The sequence below is a fragment of the Lissotriton vulgaris genome, chromosome 5 (genome assembly GCF_964263255.1).
Source record: "Lissotriton vulgaris chromosome 5, aLisVul1.2, whole genome shotgun sequence".
NCBI lineage: Eukaryota > Metazoa > Chordata > Amphibia > Caudata > Salamandridae > Lissotriton > Lissotriton vulgaris.
In genome coordinates this window covers 2,021,701,964-2,021,723,135 of record NC_141693.1, presented here as the reverse complement: position 1 = coordinate 2,021,723,135, position 21,172 = coordinate 2,021,701,964, and the positions used below count along the sequence as shown (strand labels likewise).

The 21,172-nt window shown below is 51.0% G+C and overlaps 1 protein-coding gene across 2 annotated transcripts in view; it reads left to right on the top strand.

Moving 5' to 3' along the window:
* NUP188 (nucleoporin 188) overlaps positions 1-21,172 on the top strand; it is a 1,272,194-nt gene that overhangs the window by 1,126,968 nt on the left and 124,054 nt on the right. For both annotated transcript variants that reach the window (XM_086924860.1, XM_086924859.1), the window contains exons 39-40: positions 6,333-6,407; positions 9,913-10,122. In XM_086924860.1, coding sequence (XP_086780986.1) covers positions 6,333-6,407; positions 9,913-10,122 — 285 coding nt within the window. The remainder of the gene's footprint in view (positions 1-6,332; positions 6,408-9,912; positions 10,123-21,172) is intronic.

Here is a 21,172-nt window from a genome sequence, read left to right as displayed (position 1 = left end):
TTGGCACAGGCTGGTACACCCCCCTTCCTGACGTAGTTTTTCCCGCCAGTCTTCCCGCCAGAGTGGGGGTCAGGACTGGTGGGGGCTGGTTGCTGGGTACAGCAAATGGTCTGGGGAAGCTCACAGAGGCGGCATGCCTTTGAAGCTTCCCCCGACTCATCCTGGGGAGGAGACCTAGCACCTCGCCCAGGATGTGCATTGTTGCAGGCCCAGGAGAGCGGGGGCTCTCCTACCCAGGGGTCCAGCAACATGTCTGCTGTGTGGCAGCCTCTGCAGCCACTCAGCTCAGACGTGGATTGTAGGTTAGGTTTTCAGGGGGCGCCTTTAAGATGCCCTCTGGTGCATTTTACATTAAATCCCACACTGGCATCAGTGTGGGTTTAATGTGCTGAGAAGTTTGGTACTAAACTTGTCAGTCTTCAGTGCAGCCATTATGGTGCCTTGGAGTTCGTAATGACAACCTCCCAGCACCATATACTCTTAATGGCATCACTGCACTTACAGTGCCCAGGAATGGCCCTGGGTACTGTAGGGGCACAGGGCTCATGCACCTGTGCCCGCACCTCTGGCATAGGGCACCCAGCTAGAGGGATGACTGCGGTATGCCAGGGATGTGGGCTCTGTGGGCATGCCCCACAGGCATGTGTGCCATGTCGACTCTTTGTTTGGTTCTGTACTCAGACACTCAGACTGCAAAGGCAGTGCGTGGGTGTCAGGGTAAAAAGCCCCTGAGGGTGGCAGAGTAAGTGCTGCAGCCCTTAGGGGTCTTCTCTGGTCACCATGCCCTGGGTACCTAGGGTACCATTTACTAGGGGCCACCATGTAGCCAGAGAGGCCAATTGGGTTTTAGTTTCAACACAGTTTTAGGGAAGGAACACAGGCCCTGGGTACCTGGTTGGCAGGAACCCAGGGCACACTCAGTCAATGCACATCAGCAGTTTAGAAAAAAGTGGGGGCATACCAAGGCAAGAAAGATGGCACTTTCTCACAACCTCGCACAACTCAGTCTGTGCCTCCGGATCCATGTTCGATGTCGACTCCGGATCCGTCGGAGTCGTGTCTGGCAGCGCCACCGGTTCCGAGGATGAGGTTGAGGCGAGAGGCTCAGAGTTTTGGAAGAGCAGCGTTATTGAGCAGAGGAAGAAATGGAGGAAGGTGAGCTTGAGGAGTCAGAAGACTTATTTGAGGGGTTGAAGGAGGCAAGTGGCCTAGATATGCCCCGGTGCGGGAGCTTTCTCCTCCTTCAGATGTTCCTTCTAAGGATGTAGCTCCTTACCACACAGTTATTAGGAAGGCAGCAGAGCTTTTAGGTCCACAGCTTCCAACAGCTGAGTTCAAGTCTAATATTTTCACTGAGGTTCTACATTCTCCCTCCACTGTGATAGAACGCTAGGAGGTACAGGGCGGCTCCAGGAGACCCGGACTTCCTTACATCTCATCCATCTCCTGAGAGCCTGGTGGTTCAAGCTGCTTGTTCTAAGAAATCATCTGGGGCTTTTTCTCAAGTCCCTGGGGACAGAGATTCTAAGAGGCTTGATCAATCGGCTAAATAGGTCTTTTCTTCAGCAAGTATGTCCTTGAAGTCCACAAATGCGAGTCTACTAACGTGTCTCTTTCAGATGTATGTTTATTCAATACAAATTCCTTACTACCAAGGCAGTTTAGTAGGAAAAGCACCACCTGACACCAGTTTTACAGAACATCTTTAGAATACCCAGAATCAAACCTTGAATCCCTCTAAAAGTAGCACCACATAACAAGATAGGCTAAGGATAAATAGAAATATTCATGTATTAAGGAACCTTTCAGGCGTGCTTTCCCAAAAACTGCCATTCTTGCCTCTATATGAATGCAGAAGCGCAGAGCCATGCAAGACACTGCCCACTGGTGCACAAAACTAGGACCCTGAAAGAAAGTCCTTCACCCTAGAAGACAGTTCGCAGAAAGGGTGGGGCGGTAAGGAATCTATAACAAACCTATGTTTCTCACAGATATATTGTTACTGAAGGTAAGTAACTTGTTCATCTGAAAGAGACGGTTAGTTATAGATTCCTTACTTTACAATAGATTCCCCAGCAATACCAACCCCGGAGGTGGGTCTGTGAACCAAGATCACACCAGAAAGTCATAGAGCACAGAACAGCCAAAAAAGCCATCAGGTGTGGTCTGGACACGGCTGATTCTTTGGGCAGGGCGATTTCCACGACTGTGGCATTGCCGGGTTCTCGCCTGATGTCCAGGGCTCGCTTATGGTCATGCACTTCGATGGATCCCACGTCTTTGGCGACAAGGCTGACAGTGTCCTGGAGCGCTTTAAAGGCTCTTGGGCCACGGCCAAGTCCTTGGGGCTTTCTACAGAGAGCCCTGCCACAACTGTTTTTGTTTCCTTTCGTAGCCAGGGTAAAAGCACCCAGGCATGCTCCTCCACGAAGCCTGTGCAGTGCCAGCCTCAGCGCAGCTGTGGCTTCCGCAGGGGCAGATCTGGTAACCAGCGTGCGGGTCAGTCCACATCCATCCCCGCTGCTTCCGCCTCTAAGCCTTACTAATCCGAGCTTCAGGGAGTACCCCACGCCAGTGGGTGGCAGGGTTCGCCATCACCTCCACCACTGGCGCGCAATTACATCGGACAAGTGGGTGCTGCATATTATCTGCCAAGGTTATTCTCTCCCCTTTCTATTCTTTCCTCCAGACCTGCCGCCTCGGTACCTTTGCATGTCGGGGATCATTTGGCTCTTCTCTGTCAGGAAGTCACGGCCCATCTAGCCAAGGGGACCATCAAGTGCGTTCCCGGTGTGGAAGTAGAGTGGTTGTTATTCCCACTACTTCCTGGTCCCCAAGAAGGACAAGGGGGGCCTGCGCCCCATCTTGGACCTCCGGGACGTCAATCGCTTCCACCGGAAGGAGAAGTTCAAGATGCTGACTCTGGCTCAGGTCCTGTCTGCCCTTTACCCTGAAGACTGGATGGTAGTGTTGGACTTGCAGGACGCTTATTTTCATATCCCTGTCCTGTCGGCCCACCATCGTTGCCTGCGGTTCACGGTAGGTCAGGAGCATTTTCAGTTGGCTCTGCTCCCCTTCGGCCTTACCAGTGCCCCTCGGGTGTTCACAAAGGTGATGGCGGTGGTCGCGGCTCATCTGCGCGGGTCAGGGGTGTCAGTCTTCCCCTACCTCGACGACTGGCTGTTGAAGGCGGGCTCGCCCCAGGCGGTCGTCAACCACCCCCAGACTACGGCCGACTTCCTGCATTTGCTGGGGTTCTCTATCAACATGCCGAAGTCGCACCTGAGTCCCTCTCAGCAGCTCCCCTTCATCGGAACGGTTCTGGACTCGACACAGTTTCGGGTTTATCGTCCTGAACAGCGAGTCTGGGATATTCAGGCTATGATTTCGTTCTTTCAGCCTCTATTCCGGGTTTCAGTCAGGATGACCCTCCGGCTTCTGGGCCTGATGATCTCCTGCATCCTGCTGGTGACACATGCCAGATGGCATATGCGGGCTCTGCAGTGGAACCTGAAGTTCCAGTGGGCACAGCATCAGGGCAACCTGTCTGATCACGTCCAGATCCCGGAGGGCGCTGCACGACAGTTGCAGTGGTGGCTCACGAATCACGATTGGGTCAGTGGCAGATCCCTCTCCCTTCCCCAACCAGACCGCACAGGGGTGACGGATGCGTCCCTCCTGGGAATAGGAGGCCCCTTGGGAGAGGCGGAGATCAAAGGCCTCTGGTCTCCGGTGGAGTCCCGGCTCCATATCAACCTTCTAGAGCTGTGGGCGACCCGACTTGCACTGAAGGCATTCCTTCCCTCTGTCCGGGGAAGTGTAGTGCATGTGTTCACGGACAACACCACCGCCATGTAGTATTGCAACAAACAGGGCTGCGTGGGGTCCTGGACATTGTCAGGAGGCTCTGCGCCTCTGGACATGGCTGGAACATCAAGGCATTACTTTGGTGGTTCAACATCTGGCAGGTTCCCTGAACGCCAGGGCGGACGAACTAAGCCGCTGGTACATGATGGATCACGAGTGGCGTCTGAACTCTGACATGGTGCAAGGTCACTTTCTGCAGTGGGGAGAGCCTTGGTTAGATCTATTTGCCACCGAAGAGAACGCGCAATGTGATCAGTTCTGCACGTTGGAATTTCCAAGGCGGCATTCGCTCAGAGATGCTTTTCATCGCGAGTGGAGCTGCGGTCTTTTGTACGCCTTTCCGCCTATACCACTTCTGCCCAGAGTGCTGAAGAAGGTCAGGCATGACCAGGCCCAAGTTATCTTTGTGGCTGCAGACTGGGCTCGAAGAGTATGGTATCCCGAGCTACTCAGTATGAGCATCGATCCCCCGATCCGTCTGCCTCTTCGGGAGGATCTTCTGTCACAGCAGCAGGGGACGGTCCCCCACCCGAACCTGTCTAGTCTCCACCTCCATGCGTGGAGATTGAGCAGCGACAGTTGACCTCTTTTGATCTTCCTCCTGAAGTCTGTGATATTATTCTGGCAGCCAGGCGTCCCTCCACCAAGACGGTGTACGCCTGCAGGTGGAACAAGTTTGTTGCATGGTGCACAGCAAAGACTGTGGATCCCCTTTCTGCCCCTCTTTCTGAGGTCCTCCTGTTCCTTCTTTCTTTGGCCCAGCAGGGCTCTGCTTTGGGCACTTTCAAAGGTCATCTTTCTGCCATCACCTCCTTTCTGCAGTTTCCAGATCAGCCTTCTCTTTTCAAGTTCCCGGTTGTTAACCGTTTCCTGAAAGGCATTACTCATAGGTTGCCACCTGTGCCCTTCATAATGCCTCAGTGGGATTTGAATCTTTTGAGCCCCTTCATAACTGTCCCTTACGTCTTCTCACGCTAAAGACGGCTTTCCTGGTTGCCATCACCTCTGCCAGAAGAGTGAGTGAGCTCCAGGCCCTTTCTTCCAAACCTCCTTTACTTTCTGTTCATCTGGACAAGGTGGTTTTGAGGACCCGTCCTTCTTTCCTGCCAAAGGTTGTCACGCACTTCCACTTCGGGCAGGCCATTACTTTGCCCACCTTTCCACCTCCGCATCCTTCAAGGGAAGAGGAAAGGCTCCACCATTTGGACCCAAAACGTGCACTCGCATTCTATCTGCAGCGAACACAGCAGTTCCGGGTGGATGATCAGCTTTTTGTTTGCTACGTGGGTGCTAAAAAAGGTCGGGCTGTGCACAAACGGACCATCTCCTGGTGGGTCGTTTTGTGCACCAAAGCATGTTACTCCTTGGCCAAGAAGGAGCCTCCTGTGGGACTGCGTGCACATTCCACCAGGGCTACTGCAGCCACTACTGCCTTGGGACGAGGAGTTCCCTTGCAGGACATTTGCCAGGCGGCTACGTGGGCCTCGCTGCACACGTTTATCAAACACTACTGCCTTGACAGTCCGGTCCAGAGTAACGGTTTCTTTGGCCGTTCCGTGCTCCGGTACTTTATGGTGTAATCTTGCTTCCAGACCCATCACCGGGGTTGGTATTGCTGGGGTATCTGTTCTAAGGTAAGGAATCTATCACTAACGTGTCTCTTTTAGATGCACAAGTTACTACTAGTGTAACGATATATCTGTAGGAGACATTAGTTAGTGATAGATTCCTTACCGCCCCTCCCATCCTCCTGTTTTGCGAACTGATTACTAGGTTTATGGTCATCCCCCTTTAGGGCCCTAGTTTTATGCACCAATGGTCAATTTCTTGCATGGCTCTGCTTTTTGGCGCGGAAAGTCGTGTACAGAACTGACGTCAGCGCGCATGGGTGGCACCTAAGTAATCTCTGTGACGTCATTTCGGCGCATACGACACCAGCGACGGACGTGGAGCCGCACGATGCCACCTACTGACGCGCAAGGTTACTGCTATGCAAAACTTTCCGGATCCAGTCTGACGCCTGGGGAATATTGTAAGGTAAGGAATCTATCACTAACTAATGTCTCTTACAGATGTATTGTTACACACGTAGTAACGTATGCTTTAGAAAAGGTTTTGCAGTTATCCTGTAGCTTTGGAGAGGATTTAATACCAATCCCAAGGTCTTTACGTTAACTCAAAGGCATTGGAAGGTTTAACAATACTTACTCCGGTCATGTGGTGAGGCTTTTCCAACAGTCTGGTTGCTAAAATGTAATTGATAAAAAAAAAATTTTTAAGTTTTGACAAACATCGGACAGTTCAGCTTTTTAGAGCCCCACCTTCCAAGGTTATAAGTAAATCTCCAGGTCCAGGTTGAGCATGTTCACAGAGAATTCTTTGTTTCCAAACAAATTGTGACGAACTCTATTAGGTATTGACTAGTTATTAATACGAGCTTTATTTTTCTCTCTCCTATGTCCTAGGTTAATCTCTGCTACCTCTGCCAGGCCTGCACGTCCCTTCTGTACAGCCGCAAAATGCTAAAACATTACCTACAGGTGAGAAAAACAGCTACTAGGTGGCTATGGTTTGAGAGAGACTACTTTGAAGGGTGACTGTGGTGCAATCCAGGTATCATAGACGAGAAGGTCCTTCAAATGTTAAGGACGGTGGTTTACAGAAGGGGGTGAAGGGAGTGTCCTCAAAGAGTTAAAACCTCATTCATGTCAGAATCCAATACAGCACTTCACCAGAAGTCTTAGGAAGATCTTCCTTAAAGGCCCAGGAGAGCACAGTCCTTGAACAGCTAGGGAAGCGCTCTCCATGAAGGGTTTGTGGGAGAGCATTACATGAAGGGTTGAGGATACCCTCTCCTAATGAGTTAGTTGCAGCGCACTCAACAAAGGCTCAGAAGTGGGTGCGCCTTTCATGATGTCAGGGGCAGCACAGTCCACGATGGGCCAGAGGAATAACACTTCATATAGGGTCAAGGGGTGCACAGTACATGAAGGGGTAGAGGGAGTGGAACCCAAGAAAGCTTAGGAAGAGTAGACTCCATAAACATTAGAGGAAGCACATTCCTGGAAGTAATGGAGGAAGCACACTATAGGTAGAGTCAGCAGAACTGCCCTGTAGTTAACAGTATCAAACTTTGGACACTTAGGAGTAGAGTGCAGAGATAGTTAGCAGATGTGAATGAAGAGTTGAGACCACGCTTGGACCCATGCTTGGAGGATGAGGGGGGTTAGTGATGCAGCCCATATCTTAACCCTTAGTGGCGCATCATTGTGAGGATGGGAGAGCTAGAACGCAGTCCAAAAACAATGTATGAACTGTACGTGATCCTAGAAAATTAGAGATGGAGCTCACACCTAGTCTGATATAAATTTACTGGACAAAAGCTTGGTTAGGCACAACTTGCGTTGTAGCTGGCAGAGCGTACTGTGGGGCTGCGTTCTCTGGTTGGCACAGCGTGTTCTGGCTGGCAGAGGCACAACGTGCTCTGGCTGGCAGAGGCACAACGTGCTCTGGCTGGCAGAGGCACAACGTGCTCTGGCTGGCAGAGGCACAGCGTGCTCTGGCCGGCAGGGGATGAGCGTGCTCTGGCCGGCAGGGGATGAGCATGCTCTGGCCGGCAGGGGATGAGCATGCTCTGGCCGGCGGAGGCCCCGCGAGCTCTGGCCGGCGGAGGCCTTGCGTGTGCTCTGGCCGGCGGAGGCCCTGCGTGTGCTCTGGCCGGCGGGGGCCCTTGTGTGCTCTGGCCGGCGGGGGCCCTTGTGTGCTCTGGCCGGCGGGGGCCCTTGTGTGCTCTGGCCGGCGGGGGCCCTTGTGTGCTCTGGCCAGCGGGGGCCCGCGCACCCGGGTTGGTAGAGGTAGAGCGCACCCGGGTTGGTAGAGGTAGAGCGCCTCCGGGTTGGTAGAGGTAGAGCGCACCCGGGTTGGTAGAGGTAGAGCGCCTCCGGGTTGGTAGAGGTAGAGCTCCTCCGGGTTGGTAGAGGTAGAGCGCCTCCACGATGGTAGAGGTAGAGCGCCTCCGGGTTGGTAGAGGTAGAGCTCCTCCGGGTTGATAGAGGTAGAGCGCCTCCACGATGGTAGAGGTAGAGCGCCTCCGGGCTGGTAGAGGTAGAGCGCCTCCACGATGGTAGAGGTAGAGCGCCTCCGGGCTGGTAGAGGTAGAGCGCCTCCGGGTTGGTAGATTTAGCACACACCTGAGTTGGTAAGCGCACCTGAGTTGGTAGAGGTAGAGCGCACTTGGATGGAGCCTTTGTAAATTCAGTAGGAACGAGGCATGCCTGGGTTAGAGACTGAAGTATACAAAAAAGTGATGGTTGGAATGCTTGAATTAATCTCAGCCACTGGTAATCCCCTGGGCATCCTCTTAGTCCATCATTATTTTGCACAACGTGTCACCTCAGTTAGGACCCGGTCATATGGAAATCAGGCTTGACCTTGTTCCAGTGGGAACAGTCCAGCCCCAACTGCTAAGCTAGGTCCTTCCTGAACCAGAACACAAGCATCCCATGACCGGTTAGACCCTAGCTAGGGCTCATCAGCCGGGTACACCTTGGTTCCAGTGACCGTGAGCACGGGGCCATGTCTAGTCATACCCGTAACACTTAGGTCATCACTTTATACAATAAAGGGATGGATTATCTTATCTTATCTTAACAAGGTTTTATATAGCGCTCGTACACCCAGAGGTTTCATGGCGCTGAATTAATGTAAGCCACCTAATACCAGCCACAGCCATTCCTAATCTGTGTGAATCTGTTCCTGGGTTGCTTGTGTTCCGGTCCAAACTGAGGTGGCATGGTGGTAGAAAAACAATGGATTGGGATGTGGCCCAAGCGATTGCCAGTGGCGGAGTTTAGTTCAAGCTTTTCATCCATCGCTTTGTTTTTGATGCACTGTGTTCAAGACTGGGCACATCCAAGAAAGGGTTGAGTGAGAGATGGCATACTCCAGGTTCAAAAGAAATGGCGAATTCTTGGAAATAGAGAGATAGAGCCCCAGATTTGGTAGAGACTGGCCACACCCAAGACATGGAAGACAAACTGCAGACAGGGGAGCATAGGCCAGAAAAAACAGAGATGCCGAAAATAAGCAATTAGCCATTCCAGGAACTGCCCAAGCTGGAGCCATACGTTGTTATAACTGGCCATCAGAGTACATTTCACTTTCTCCCTAAACCTCTGATACTTACACAGCACTAGTAATGCAGGTTTAGCAGTAGCACTGCTACTTTTCAGAGACAGAAATAATAGCCATTTTTTCACTTTTTTAGAATCTGCAGAGGTCCGGGCATGATGCCGAAATAGCTCCTTCAAGAAAATAGTCTGTGTTCATTTTATGCCATTCTGTGTTTGTTTTGTTTACTTAGCAGTTGAGGATTAAGGGGGAAAAGATAACAGAATTTTTGTACCAGCTGGAACGTTAAAATGCTACTCGTACCAGGAAGAAAATGGCCAGTTGGCAATCCTAGTTAGTAGACTGCTGCAGGACTCGTGTGGGGGCCTGACAAATGCCACAGACCCATGGAGGCACTGAAAACGACTTAAGCTTTAGTTATAGGGGGTTCTAGTAGCTCTGGTCTTTCACCATAGTTGGTAATATTGTGCCAAGGTCTCATCAATATACGAAGTCCTATACTCTGGTACACAATTTTAATCACCCTGAGTCCCTCTACATAATCCACTCTCAACCTAATATTCATCAAGAGCTCAAAGTAAGCCCGTCCGGCAACATGTTTCTGGTGGAAGAGAAAGCGCTATGATCAAGCATGCCACTTAGTGTTGATGAAGTGTCGGCATCCTCTGGTGGAAGCAAAAAGAAACAGGACTACTAGCCAAGGAAATACTGAGACTTATGTCGCCTGTGCAAAGGAACCATGGATGTTTCTTGATTACTCTTACTTGGGTAGTAAGAGTTTACTTGTTAAATAATTCCTCTTTCTCTCCCCTTACAGTACAGCACAAACTTTCTTCATTTCTGGAAGGCTTTGAGAGCAAATTATATTTTTTTTACAGTCTGTTATTCATGTTTTCTTCTCCATCTTTGCCATAGACAAGAAATGGTGAGGCTCTCCCACCAGCAGGACCTCCTCGTATGCAGCGCACTGCTCACACGCCTTCCAAGCAGGCAAGTGCGGAATCTGAGGCCATGGAGCAGAGGGCCCTGCGCACCGTTCAGCACAGCCTCTTGAAGATACTCAGCAAGACCCTAGCAGCCCTGAGACACTTCACCCCAGACGTGTGCCAGATTCTGCTGGACCAGGTACAGCCCCTCCAAGAACTGCATGCTGTATAGATGTAGTGTTTTGCTTGCAGTAAGATCATATCTCCTGAGGAGACTGCAGTAGCTTAGCCATGCTCCAATTATATGTTGTTGTGCTTCTGGGGCTGTTTTTACAACCGTTCTTCATTGAAGTCAAGATGTTGAGGTAAGTCAAAGAAGACCAAGTATCACAAGTAATCAAGCACAGTTCTTCTTAGACCCACCTCTCCCACCACACAGATTCATGCAACACCCTGGGTGCTCCCAGGCCACAAACTCTGTTTTCAACCCAGCAACCAATTCTAACCCTCCTCCCAAATAGGCCCCGACTTCCCTGGTCCAGCAGCAATGCTGCAACAGATAATGGAATTCAAAGACCCACATCCCACTGGAACACTTTCAGGCCCTACAGATCAGAGGTGGCCTCCAGTTGGTTTACTGCCAGTGGATTTGACCCAGATGCAAACTGTGCCACTCGACCGCGCCTCAAAGTTAGCCCCCACTTCAAGTACAGCGCCTTGTCCAATGTGGCCCATGGTGCCATGACAGGCTCTGCAACCCTGTTTGCCTATGCCAGGGGAGCCAATAGTCCTTTTGAATTCTGATAGTCACCCGCAACCTCTACCCAAACTGCAATAATGCCATCAGCATCCTCATTCCAATCTGTAGCCGTTTCCACAATATGATAATTATGAAAACAGTCAACTGTTTGATGACAAGAATCTCTTCCAGGACTTTCAAGGTGCCATTGGTCTGGATACTTGTGACATTGGCCTCCACTCACTGAATCCACATAAAGCTACAGAGGAGCATGCCTCTGCAACATTAGGAGAGCAGTGAAGGTTCTGTACCACAGCTTACCTACTGCAGATTTCAAAAGTATTGGCGGTCCTTCATTTAAGTCAGACTTGCCGGGTACCTCTTTTGCCCTTCAGCGAGAGCCTGGCGTACACACTGAAGGGTAAAATGTTTGGGCAAAAGTAGGAGCTGGCCCTCCAGTGAATAGCAGATTGAAAGACGCGTAGGCCTGCTCTGGGAACACTGTCCTCCAGCATCCCACTATGGGATACTTGGCAGTGCTGGCCTCAACAAAGTCGGCTGAAACCAAATGCATTTCAGATACAGAGCCAAAACGTATGGAGACATTCGCCAAAAGTATGTTTTCCTCTGCTATCCTTACCTCCAGTTCGGTCAGTACCAGAAGCCCCCTGGGAGATGTTTAGTGAGAGACGGCGTTGGATATCATTCCCAGGTGATATCCGGGCCAACCTCCAAAGCCTTATCAAAGATGGCCAAGACGCAGCAAACAACTTCATTCGCTCAGGATTGCACATCGCCGAGCTCTTGGGTGGGGCAGTTGGAACATGTGTGGTGCTTAGGCGTCATGCTTAGATGTGGTACACCAGGCGATGTCCAGTAGTCTGTCATGGACATGCAGTTTGACGACGCATGCCTCATTGAGATGCAGTGCTTTATAGAAAAAGTAAGGTGACAGGGCACTTCCTGGGATTAGCACCGCCTCCATGGCAGTTCTTCCTGCCATTTCGCCTCTTTCGAGGCTTTAGAAGGAGACATTGTAAGAGAGGGGCTCTATATATACTGGACCAAAAGTAAGGTTACAGTGTGTATAGAGTCCTCAATCTCCAGAGGTTAAAGTCAGATAGGACCTTACTTTCTAAAGTGGTAGCTTGGTCGAGCAGTAAGGCAGTATCAGATGACAATGTAAAGCATTTGTTGTACACACTCAGTCTTTAAACAAACAACAATGGTTCTTTCGGAAAGCACGATTCAAATCAACATAGTACTTAATACATCAATATAGTCATAGTATCCCATGATGGATACACACACTCATTACACACTGACCACAAAAAGAGGAAAATACGTCTTTAATTTTTCAAAGGTATATGTTTCTGCAATGAATCAGATATGCTGTCCAATGTACATAAAATACATAGGCTGTGAATACACAAAGTGTCTAGGTCGTAACTGGTGACTGAGTGATTACAGGTGACAAAACATAAATACATTAAACAAAAAAACTTTTTTAAATAACCAATGTAAGGCACAATAGTCAAGAGATTTAAATTATTCCTTTTGTTCAGTGGGGCTTTGTGCAGACTGGTGTATGACATAGAACGTCGACGTTTCGACCCTGGGGACGATGTGCTGATTTATGCGCATCTAAAGCGGGTCTTCATCAGGACTGGAGGTGGTTGGACAGCCTTATTATTAGGTGTACGATTCCTCTGGTTTTCTAATGTTGATGGTGCATGTCAGCCGACAAGCACCTGAGGTACTCACTGGTGCTTAATATTCCATGGTGGTTATTCTGCACCAGCCTGTGCAACGTGTTTAAGGGTCTGTGGAGCCTTGGCGATTGCTCTAGTGCGCAGCAGAGGAAGTCTGACTCCTTCGGTTCGTTTCTTGAGAATGCACACTCAGTCAGCAAAAGGTTTCACAAACTCAAGAACTGAACTCTAGGCCTATAGTTTTATTTTAGAACCAACAGGTATCAAAGTATACTTTTCTCAATATGAGAGACTTTTGGTAATTACTTTGCAGAAAGGCAATAGACTTTGTAAGTACAATAGTTACAGTGGTTAAATTGGCAACACAATTCTAAACACAATTTAACATTGAGCTCAATGGGTTTTTTCTACAGTTTTGGGGGAGGAACACAGGCCCTGGGTACCTGGTTGGCAGGAGCCCTGAGCGCACACAGTCAAAGCACATCAGCAATTCAGCTAAAAGTGGGGGCATACCAAGGCAAGAAAGATGGCACTTTCTCCAGATATCATCAGAGGCAGGCTGCGCCAAACATTTCCTCAGCAACAGCAGTCCTCCCAAGCCATACGAGGCAGAGACCAGGGCTCCGGTTTTCAGTGTCCAAGACCACAGGATCAATGTACGACCCAATCCCCACCCCTCATCCTGCATCCACCATAATACCACTTCAGTTTATTCCTAGTTGCACATGGTCATCTGGTAGAAGGTTGGATCACCTTTCACCTCCCATGGTGGAGGAGCATTACATCCGACCAGTGGGTGCTCCGGATTGTGCAGAACTCCCGTTTGTTCCTGACACTGCTCTCCAACATGCCTTCCCACCTAAATGATTTCCAGTGGACCACTTGTCCATAGTCCGAGGAGCATTTCAAGCCTGCTTGGTCAAAGAATCCCTAGTGAGGGTGCTGGCATCATAGATCAGGATTGGTTGTTAAGCCTTAACCTCTTCCTCAGGTAGGACAAGTTCAAGATGCTCACCCTGGACCAAGTTAAGTCTACCCTGGATCCAGTAGACTGGATGGTGCCATTGGACCTGCAGTATGCCAACTGCCTCATCCCATCCTGCAGTCCCACAGGAATTTCCTTTGGTTTCAGGAAGGCCACAAGCGTTTAGACTGCTCTTCTTTAGCCTTACCAAAGCACCTCAGGTGTTCACGAAACTGGTAGTGTTGCTCCCACAACCTTGTGCCCTGCTCATGAGCAGCCACCAATCGGAGGCCCCCTCCATTGTATAACATTGGGCCTCAGCACTCTGCACCCGGCCGTCCTTGTGCCACTGAGGGTGATTTGAGAGGGCATCCTTAACCCTGGGGGAACCCTAGTTCAAACCCCAGATTACCAACTCCCACAATAAGTACTTCCCTGCAAACCAAGAACTTCATTTCCATCCATAGGTTTGCATTGACTAATTTTCCCTAAAAAGTCTTTTAAATGTGTAGTTGGTCTGTATGAACACTGAAAAACTGCATATGTGTACTGTCTGAATTACTTACCTTTTGTCTAAGATATGTCTCAGTGTGATATCTAGGCATATCACACTGATTAGCAAAAGTAACTTAAAAAGTAGCCTAAAAAGTATCGACCAAAGTAATCTATAAAGTAACTGAAAAGTAAATCTGATAGAGACTACTAGCCGCAGATTCCTTCACGTAGAATTATCCCCAGGCGTGAGACTGGACCTGGAAACTTTTTTGCCACAGCAGCCCTGCGCGCCGGGGGCGGGGCGACACCACACGACTCCGCCCAGGTGTCGTCCACGTATGTGATGTCAACGAGGTCACATAAGACCCGCCCCGGCGTGCCCACGCAACGCGGATCCGGGCCTGTTTCAAGCCCCTTTTTTCCCCATTTCTTTTGTTTGAACAGTGTGCGAATGCCTTCGGGCTTCAAAACTTGTACGTTTTGTGGGAGTCTTATGTCGGTGACGGACCCGCACTTCATCTGTATGTGGTGTTTGGGGGAGGATCACGGCACCACTGACTGTGAGGACTGTGAACAGTTGAAGCCGAAGTCGTGGCGGGAGCGCCACATGAAACTTCTCACGGCGCGTCTCTCCAGGTCGACGTCCTCCCCTCGGTCTGCTTCAGCGGACGGCTTCAGGTACGGCCATGGTAGTCGTCCTCGCCCTTCTCCAATGTCACGTGAGTGTCGCTCCCAGGGTAATTGTCACAGTTTGTCCCCTGGGGCTGGTTTCCAGCCTGCTGGGGGCGTGGACTCTCCGCGGGTGATGCAGACCCGCGTGTCGTCCTATCCACTGTTTCCCGGTGTTGGGGCGTCGAGAGTCCACATGGAGACATACGCGGCGGCTTTGCAGGCCTCGCTGGCGTTTTCCCCTCCTGGGGCGTCGCCGGACCCCTCGCCTTGCGTAGGGCCCTCTGCGGCGCCGCCGGTGTCTCCGGCGCCGACTGGTTCGGATCCAGGCTTGGAGGATTTGGTGCTGTTGGGGTGCGGCTCCTCTGGGCCACCACCTTCAGGCCACGGCGTCTCTGCCTCGCCGCAAACTCCTGCGGGAGTCCCTGTGGTGTCGCGGGAGGTCACTAGGGTACTGGTCGCATTCCAAGGCCCCTCTCGGTTCTTCGACAAGGTGGTCCTGTCTAAGGCCGAGGTGGCGCTGCTATGGCAGCAGCTGCACCATGCGGAGCCACAGGGGTCGGTGCAACCTCCTCGCCCCGCTCTGGGTCGTGGCAGGGTGCGGACCCCTCTTCGGGCCCCTCTCGTCTCTCCCCACAGGCACCTGCCTCGGCGGAGGGAGAGTCAGAGGTTGAATCGTCCCTGGCACCACCTCATGGGTTGCCAAGCGATCTACACCTCATTCTGGGCCGCGGCTGGCGGAGGGCTTCGTGACACTCCCCAGGCCCGTCTCGTTCCCCCGTGCAGGTGTCTTCCTCGACGGGGGTCGGGTCGGCGCCAGTCTGGGGCCGATTTGACTCCAGCTCCGCTCCGGTCTCCAATGCAGAGTGACTTGGAGGAACCTTGTCCGACGCCGCCAGATGGATGGTGCCGGCAAGCTGCCTCAGGCTGCGGACTCTACGGATCCGCGAAGGGTTTCACGCGGATTAGTCTTCGGACGCTCCTTCTCCGGAGGCGGCCTGTATTGTGGTGTCTTCCTCCCCGGAGACTCGTCGCTGTGTGGTGTCTTTTTCACCGGCGTCGAAGAGCGGCTCCCCGCCCTTCGGAAGGAAGAGGTATTCGTCGGAAGAGCGGCAGGTCTCTCATTCTTCAGCTCCTTCTGACTTCCAGGTCTGACCCTTGCCCTCACCACTTGACCTCGGGGACGGCCGCTTTAGTTTGCAGCCGTCACCCACGGAAGAGCTGCACTGCGGGGCTCTACGGAGGCGGAGGCGGCCTTGGCTCACGCGGTGTCCACGGCAATTGGGCATCCTGCATATGGGTGACCTGGTGGCTTACTTTCCGGCGGACCATCTATTGGAGGTCCTCCACCAGGGCTCTGGTAGGAGGGAATCTTGCTTCCGTTCGAAGGTTCCCTCCTTTCTTCCTTGACGGGGGCTTGGAGGCGTCCTGCCTCAGGGCACCCGGTGCATCGGCATCTTCTGCGCTGCGTGACCCGGCGTGCCTTTCCCTCCACCTCTCTGCCTCCAGTCCTCTTTTACGGACTGCTTTTCCCACCCTGCCACTGCTGTTGACTTCACCATCTTGAGAGGCCCGCTGGCTGGACTCTTGGGGGGCGCAACATGTTCGCCTCGACCAGCGCTGCCCTGCGGGCCCTGAACAACTTGTGTGCGCTGGCTCAGGCCTTCTCCTGTTTGTGGGACTCGGCTGAGTCTCTCGGACCCGCAGCGACCCAGGAGGGTGGTCAGGTGGACTTACGGCATCATGCTTTTGATGGCCGGGAGCTTGCGGCGTTTATTCTCTGCTCCGCTCTAGACATCTCAGAGGTGCTGGGCCGGGCCATGGCTTCCTTGGTCGCTCTCTGTCGCCATGCTTGGCTTCGGGATGGAGTTTTCCCTGAGAATATTCGGGAGCGACTCATCGATCTTCCATTTTTATTTTCAAAGTTTTATATAGCGCGAACAAGATCCTTACAGATATCAGAGCGCTTAACATAAATATGAAATGAGGACAAAAAGAATACTTAACAAGATATTTTGTGCAAATAGCAAACAGTGCAAGGTAACAGAATGTGAGTGGGTGGTCGGTTCAGACCATGTAATGCAAGGGAGAGATAAACAGTCAATAGTATTTCCACAGATTGTGCAAGTGAATTTAGCCAGGCGGATCCATTTGACTTCCTTTTTATCAGATGCAGTGCTTGAGATAAGTCTTTTTTCTGGAGGGAGGGCATTCCAGATCCTGGGTGCCATCCCTGAGAAGGGGCGTTTATATGGTTTTTTTCTTGTGGAACCTTTGTGGTTTCAAAAGGAGTTTCTGTGCTTCTTGTGGCTCTTCCCACATACTGATAAGCACTCAGTATGCAACAAGTGCCTTTCCCCAGACCATAAGGAGGAAAGCTGTCCAGCCTGCGCACAGTTTCGATCCAAGAAAACTATTCGGAACCGACGCGCCGCCAGGCAATAAATGCAGCGACAGGCACCAGACCCGGACAACATCTTCATGAGCTGCAGATGTAGGTAGAGGTTGGAGAGGTCTGGAAGTCCGGGTCTCGTCGGGCTCTGAAGTCTGGATCCACTCGGGAAGACGACAAAGTGTACCGTTGGAACGCTTGATGGTGCCTGCTTGTGCAGGGTGGTCACTCCTTGGCCACAAGGGAGATTTCTTCAGTCTTCTGTGGAGCAGAACGTCGAAGTCCAGAGTTTCTTCTTGTAGAGTTTCAAATCAGGATTAATCTAATTTGGAATGGGACCAGCTCCTACCTTTATTCTCCTAAAGGGGGCTGTACTATGACTAGGTCCCTCCTATGGGTGGGACCAGGAAGGGGGGTGGTTACACCCCCTATCCTTTGTCCGGTTTCGCGCCAAAGCTGGGGCTGGAGTGCCCCAGCAACTAGTTTGAACCACTGTATGCACAGGGCACCTTGTGTGCCCCAGGCATGTCTCATTCCTTTCAGGCCTGTCCTACCTAATACACAAAATCCTGTCTGGGGTCAGATTTGTGTCTGTGGTGGCAGCATCCGTTTTGTGATGCTGAGGCTCGAGTTAACTTTAACCGGGGTTCACAGTTACATACATGTTGTGTCCCTCTAGAAGGGTGGAATGCTACCCCCGTCGGCAGAACTGGCGATGGGGTAGTATTCCAATTCGTATGACACCTTACTCGACATGTTTTGATAATGCTATGCCAAAGTTAGCAATAACCGCGAGGATTATAATGCACTTAAGAGTATATGGTATATCGTTATCATGGAAACAGCTAAAGGACTTGGTTCCGAAAGCTGCAGACAGGCTCAGCTCATGCTAGAGCACCATCTCACATAATTCCAAGCACTCTGCCTCCAGGATTGTTGAGGCCTGCCGTAGGAGTGACTTATAGGAGTATATGTGTCCATTTTAGGTTTAGATATAGGTATACTATATCTAAAGCAAAGGGTGATTATACCACCCTGCCCCAGCTGATTGATCAGCCAGTTGTGTCAGATTTGGATGGCCAGCCAGGGGTGACATAATACATGCTGCAGCCCCTGGTAGGCCTTGGGTTCACTTATGCCCTGGGTACCTATGGTACACTGTACAAGGACTTACACGAGTGACCCAATACCAATTGGTAAATGCACCTAGATACATGGATGTCAATTTAGAGAGAGAACAGCTAGGCTGTGGGTCTGACTAGCAAGCCCACAGCCAGGGAAAGTCGTAAACCAGTGATGCAAAAATCTGGGGTGACCATAGGATTGCAGACCCTAGTCTCCTACATCCCCCCTCCCTCCCCCCCCCCCAAACTTAGGGACATTAAACTAACCTTGACCAGGTGAGTCTTCTTGTTCTAAGTGGAAGTACCTGGAGAGACCATCTGCATTGCCATGGTCAGTCCCTGGTCTGTGCTCCACTGTAAAGTCCATCCCCTGTAGGGAAATGGACCACCTAAGAAGTTTGGAGTTTTCACCCTTCAATTGATTTAGCCACAAGCGGTGCTTATGGTCTGTCTGAATCTTGAAGTGAGTTCCAAACCTGTATGGCCTCAACTTCTACAGGGCCCAAACCACAGCAAAGGCCTCCCTCTCAATAGCTGACCAACGTTTCTCTCTAGGGGTCAGCCTTCAACTTATAAAAGCAATGGTCTGGTCATGACCATCAATATTCAGTTGAGATAGAACAGCTCCCACACCCAACTCAGAAGCATCTGTTTGGACAATGAAAGGTTTGGAGTAGTCTGGACTCTTGAGAATAGGTGCAGTGCACATGGCCTGCTTTAGGTCATCGAATGCCTTTTGACAGCTAACTGTCCACTGAACTTTCTTTGGCATTTTCTTACTTGTCAGGTCATTAAGTGGGGTCACAATGGTCCCATAATTTCTGACAAATTTCCTATAGTAACCAGACAGGCCCAAGAAAGCTCTGACCTGTGTCTGGGTGGTTGGAGGAGCCCAGTCCTTTATGGCCTGTATCTTGCTCTCCAATGGTTGAACCTGGCCTCCACCTACAAGGTGGCCCAGGTACACAACTTGACTCTGCCCTATCTGGCACTTGGTAGCCTTGATAGTGAGGCCTGCCTTTTGCAGGGCCTCCAAAACTTTCCTCAGGTGGATCAGGTGATCCTCCCAGGTTGAGCTAAAGGCAGCAATATCATCTAGATATGCTGCACAAACGTCATCCAACCCAGTGAGAACTTGGTTCACCAACCTTTGAAAAGTGGCAGGTGCATTTTTCAAATCAAAAAGGGTATCACCACAAACTGGTAATGACCTCCTGGGGTAGAAAATGCTGTTTTGGCCTTGGCATCCTCAGCTAACCTGATTTGCCAATAACCAGCTGTCAGGTAAAATGTACTCAAGAATTTGTCAGAAGCCAATTTATTTATGAGTTCATCTGCTCTAGGTATTGAATGGGCATCTGTCTTAGTGACAGCATTGAGACCCCTGTAGTCTACGCAAAACCTCATCTCTCTCTTACCATTCTGGGTGTGAGGTTTTGGCACTAGAACTACAGGACTAGCCCAAGGGCTCTCTGAGGGTTCAATGACTCCCAATTCTAACATCTTTTGTACTTCTTGTTTTATGCAGTCCCTGACGTGGTCAGGTTGCCTGTAGATTTTACTCTTTATAGGCAGACTGTCACCAGTGTCCACGTCATGGGTGCACCAGATTGTCTGACTGGGTGTCAGAGAGAACATTTGTCTAAAGGATTGAAGAACCTGTTTGCAATCCTTTTGCTGATGCTCGGAGAGGCTGTCAGAAAAGACCACACCATCTACTGATCCATTATCAGGGTTCTGAGTGAGCAAGTCTGGGAGAGGGTCACTCTCTTCCTCCTGTCCCTCATCTGTGGCCATGAGCAAGCCCATGACCTCCCTGGCAACAAATGCCTTGAGCCTGTTCACATGAAGTACTCTGTGAGGGCTCCTGGGAGTTCCAAGGTCCACCAGGTAGGTGACCTCTCCCTTTTGTTCAATGATGGTATGGGGTCCAGGCCATTTGTCTTGGAGAGCTGTTGGGGCCACTGGCTCCAACACCCACACCCTCTGCCCAGGCTGGTAACAGTAAGGACAGCCTTTTGGTAATGCCAAGCTTTTTGAAGTTCTTGGCTGGCCTCAAGGTTTTTGGATGCCTTCTCCATGTACTCTGCCATCCTGGAGCGGAGACCAAGTAAATAGTCCACTATGTCAAGTTTAGGCTTTTTGAGAGGTAACTCCCATCCTTCCTTCACAAGACATAGGGCTCCTCTTACAGGATGCCCAAATAGAAGCTCAAAAGGGCTGTAGCCAACCCCCTTCTGTGGGACCTCTCTGTAAGCAAACAGAAGGCAGGGTAAAAGGATGTCCCATCTGCGCCTAAGCTTTTCAGGTAACCCTTTTATCAACCCTTTTAGGGTCTTGTTGAATCTCTCCACAAGCCCATTGCACTGTGGATGATAGAGGGTGGCGAATTTGTAATTTACACCACACACCTTCCACATTGCAGTCAAGTATCCTCACATGAAGTTTGCACCTCGGTCAGAGACAACCTCCTTAGGAAACCCCACTCTGGAGAAAACTGCAAGTAGGGCCCTGGCCACAACAGGAGCTGTAGTGGTCCTAAGGGGAATAGCTTCTGGATACCTGGTAGAATGATCCACTACCACCAGTATAAATCTGTGCCCAGATGCTGTTGGGGGGTCCATTGGTCCAACAATGTCAATCCCCACTCTTTCAAAGGGTACCCCCACCACAGGTAGTGGTATAAGGGGGGCCTTTGTTGGTCCACCTGATTTGCCACTGGCTTGACAGGTGACACATGAGCGACAAAACTCTTTGGTGTCTTCAGACATATGAGGCCAGTGAAAGTGTGGGACAAGTTTTTCCCAAATCTTGTTCTGGCCTAAGTGACCTGCAAGGGGAATATCATGGGCTAAGTTAAGAAGGAAACCTCTCAGAGACAAGGGGATGACCAGCCTCCTGGTAGCACCAGGCTTTGGGGTCTCTTGCCTCCGAGTATAGGAGTCCATCATCCCAGTACACCTTGTGGGTACCTGTAGCATTCCCTGCAGCCTCAGCAGCAGCCTGCTGTCTGAGGGTTCAAGAGAGGAACCGTCTAACTGTGCCTGCCTCAAGTCTGCCCTGGAAGGTCCCCCTGTCCCAAGAAACTCAACCTGTTCAGGTTCAAGCTCTTCTCGGACAGTTCCTTCTGGGGTCTTTGGGTCAGCCTCCTGAG